Source organism: Cyprinodon variegatus, unplaced genomic scaffold (assembly GCF_000732505.1).
Source record: "Cyprinodon variegatus isolate N-32 unplaced genomic scaffold, C_variegatus-1.0 Scaffold528, whole genome shotgun sequence".
Classification (NCBI taxonomy): Eukaryota; Metazoa; Chordata; class Actinopteri; order Cyprinodontiformes; family Cyprinodontidae; genus Cyprinodon; species Cyprinodon variegatus.
The window spans coordinates 294,286-297,923 of NW_015150981.1; the positions used below are offsets into that span (position 1 = coordinate 294,286).

The following is a 3,638-nucleotide window of genomic DNA, read 5'->3' on the forward strand; positions in this document are numbered from 1 at the left end:
TACATAAAAGCATCAGGTTACTTTCTGTCCTCTCAGTTTGATATAACCAAATATATGCACATGATGTACACTACATTTTTCAGAAAATAATTCAACATATTTAATGGAGGTATCTTACAGCATGGGGTGATAAAATGATACTGCTAAGTACCAGTAGACGAATGGTTGAACTGACCCAACCTCAGCATGAAGGCTGTTTATGGCTGTTTAGCAGTCTCCTGCAGTTTAAGAGCCTCTGTAAACCAATTAAACTAACTGATGTTTAAAGGTAGCTTCTAATGAATTGGGTCAATTTGGTCACACCAATCCACTGTGTGAAAAAAAAAGACATGGAATGCATTCATTAGATACAGGCTATTGTACACAATTATAGTCTTTGTCCATGGTGCATGGTGTCTAATCCCAGCACATTGAGAGCAGCACTTAAGATTCTTGGCATACTCTTGCACTCATTGCTATCCAGAGACTTAATCTCCCCTCGAACCCTTCTCAGAATCAGTCAAGTGAATGGCTTGGACATAGAAAAACCAAGCTAGTTTCTTGCAGAATGAGATTCCAGAGTGCAGGAAGTTAGCAGAGGGAGACTCAGAGGTTGGGTTATATAAAAACACACTGACCCTGCTCATTTTCTGCCTGAGAATCAGTTGGCTGTGCAGAATGACATAACAAGAGGAGTTCCTCTGTGGATATCCTCCCCCACAATTTGCATTGTTGTTGGGTTGTTTTTTTTCCGCCAACCTGCAGCAAACGTTCAACAAACCAAAGCAGACAAGTTCTTAATTTTTCATAAATAAATCATTTTATTGTTGCATATAAAATTAAATCATTTTACAATTTATTCCAGTATTACACATAATATCCAAATAAAGTAGCTACATTTTATTAGATAAATAATAATAATAATAATAAAAACATTCATCCTTTGACTTGTTTCGCTTTGTCTTTTTTTTCATGAAGGGATATCAATAGCTGCCACAAAACATGAACAATAATGCCCACGTTAGGAAGGAATGAAACCAGGTAACATTTCGTTGTCTCGTTCTTTAAGCTATAACACGGTATGCTAATCGAAATTGCGCATGTGCATACTGACATATACACACACAAGTCTACAGTTTGGGTCATATGAAAGAGAAAGGACCAAAATATACACAGCGAATTGATATCATCAGCAACTAAGTAAAATGTACAATTGTTAATTACAACCTGCTCCATGACGAAGCTACTTTCAAAGCTCCATTAATCTGAAGCAATTTATATTAAGAATGCTGATGTAGTCACAGCAAACAGTGCACTTCATTAGGTCCTCAAGATGTAAGTCCACAATTCCTTGGGAATCTAGTTACAAACAAGAAGATGGTAGTTGGCTGCTGGTCTGCCTTCACCCCTGCAATCATCTAGACTGCCATTGGCTGCCAATGATGCAGCTGATCTTTTTCTTGCTGAGGGGTTCGGATGGTCTTTCCTGATCAGTCTCTAAACTTGTGGATGTCATTGGAGAGGCGGTAGAAGGGGTAAGAGGCTTCATTGGCATGTGGACAGTTGTAAGTGCACTTGCAGGACTCAATCATCATGACGTTCTTGTGGAAGGTCTCGCCATCCTCACAGCGGAACTTCACCCGGATGGTTCTGGTGTCATGGGGACTGCAGCAGCGGCCATCCACGCAGGCTCCACAGTACCTGGGTCGGTACTTCTTCAAGCTGGAGCAACCAGCGTAGTTGAACTTCACTGGCTGGCTGGACTTCTTAGTTCTGCTGCACTTTTTTCCTTTCTGTGGGTAGATCAGAAGAAGAAAGGTGGGGGTGAGTTTTGTGCCCAGATGCAGCAAAAACAGCTTTTATGGTTCCATGCACATTTCCATGACATTCAGCCATGACCGGCTCAAGCTTACCTTCAGACTGGAGTAGGCTGACTGGGTGCATGGACGCACTTCACAGATTCGCGTCTCTTTGACTAGTTTGCACTCGCTGTTGTTGTTGGTGACTCTGGTGGAGATACCAGTTCCACAGCTCTTGGAGCAGGGAGACCAAGGTGTGGTTTGGACAATGCACTTTTGACTGTCAAACATATGGACCTCAGGCTGTTGTCTGTATACTGTGAACAGAAGAAGTAAAGCAAATTAGCAAAAAATTATATTGTTATAATACCTTATACTGAACACAAATATAACTGTCCAGAAAAATGAGAAAAAAAAAAACATTTCTTACCGGGTAGGGATTTCAGTCCTCCCTTAAAAATTGCAATGAGCTCATTCTTCTTGGTGAGGTCTTTCTCCAGCTCTTCAGCCGGGAAGTCTTTACCAAAGATCTTTTCTAAGATGTCCCTTTCCTTGCCATCATGACACACCCACTCTTCACAGCACTGGCCAGCAACTTTCACCAGTCTGGGATTGGCACAGCCCAGGTTTGGCAGGGAGAGTTCTTGTGGACAAAGAGGGACACATCCTACAGCTCCATCGATGCATGTGCATTGGTGTTTACAGTTAGGCTGGAAGCTTTCTCCATTCTGGTAGATCCTGCTGTTGTACTCACAGGGTCTGCCCTCTGACTTGGCTGCAACAGAGAAAACACATAAAGAAAGGAATGTTATTCTTTCCTCCTATTCTCAAAAAATGTCTGCAAAAGACATTACATGGCTGCCAGATAAAGATCAGTTCAACTAAGAAATTCTTCAGGCTGCCTGAGGAGTCGTTCTCCCTCCACGGTGGGCTTTGAGGTTTAGACTACTTGCATTCCATAGTGCTGAAATCACTAAGAGCCTACATCTTTTCATTTACGGAGAGGAAAAAACAGACTAAGGGCTACTTTAAAGATTAAGGAGTCTCAATACATACCACGACAGATGCCTCGAGTTGTAGCAGCAGCATAACTGGCTCCAAAGTTACACTCCAGCCCCTTGGTGTGATCACATGGCTCGGTCAGGCTGCAGTCCTCGTTCAACTGTCTGGCGCAAACCTTACAGCACCCACAGCCGTCTAGGACCACGCTGACACCAGGCGCGCATTTGGGCATCTCCATGGGACACTCACACACGGAGGAGCAAGAGGAGGACGTGGAGAATACCTGTGTAATTCACAGAAATGTTTAAATTTTGATTTCCCATTAAACAAAACAGTTTTCTTCCCTTCAATTTTTTTTTTTATTTTAGAATAAAAGTGAAGAATAAAACTCACCAAAGGAAGGCTTCCAATGAAGAAAACGAGAAGAGAAGACATCAGCATCTTGGACAAATTTCCTGTGCGCGTAAAGAGGAATCCTTGAGGAGTGTGGCTTTGCTAGTATTCCCTCTCTCAGTCTTTTGTCCCTCTTGTTTGCTGGTAGTCTCTGTAGCGTTTAGAGCAGATGAGGCTCTCAGTTAAACAGTTGCTGTCTGCTGAAGTGCGGCCACCTCCGCGCTTATATTCGCTCCTGGGAAGCTGACGTCGTCCCCGCTGAAAGGCTGCCAAACTATGCCAGGAATGTTTCTCGGCGCATTTTCCATCCAAGACCTAAGCTCCACCCTGTCTATACCTCTTCTTTTTTTCTGCTCTTCAGATGGATTTTTCCCCCCCTCTTGGATCCCATCTGAATACTCTTTTCCGTCCCATATTTTTCTCCACTTGTTTATCCTCTCTTTCATTTTCTTCTCTATAATCCAA

At 42.7% G+C, this 3,638-nt stretch overlaps 1 protein-coding gene across 1 annotated transcript; it reads right to left on the reverse strand.

Annotated features, from left to right (window-relative positions):
- Positions 1 to 787: 787 nt before the first annotated feature.
- cyr61 (cysteine rich angiogenic inducer 61) lies at positions 788 to 3,394 on the reverse strand. The gene is made up of 5 exons (XM_015391173.1): positions 3,174 to 3,394; positions 2,835 to 3,063; positions 2,209 to 2,553; positions 1,893 to 2,095; positions 788 to 1,772 (listed from the first exon to the last, which is right to left on the reverse strand). Exons 1-5 carry the CDS (start codon positions 3,219 to 3,221, stop codon positions 1,470 to 1,472), a joined length of 1,128 nt encoding a protein of 375 aa, XP_015246659.1. The 5' UTR covers positions 3,222 to 3,394; the 3' UTR covers positions 788 to 1,469.
- Positions 3,395 to 3,638: the final 244 nt, after the last annotated feature.

Excerpts from the sequence above, each read along its gene's own strand:
- cyr61 (XM_015391173.1), bottom strand. The coding sequence starts at position 3,221 with ATGCTGATGTCTTCTCTTCTCGTTTTCTTCATTGGAAGCCTTCCTTTG. Across the intron at positions 2,554-2,834 it reads AACTCGAGGCATCTGTCGTG|CCAAGTCAGAGGGCAGACCC; the intron begins GTATGTATTGAG and ends TCTCTGTTGCAG. Across the intron at positions 2,096-2,208 it reads AGGACTGAAATCCCTACCCG|TATACAGACAACAGCCTGAG; the intron begins GTAAGAAATGTT and ends TTCTGTTCACAG.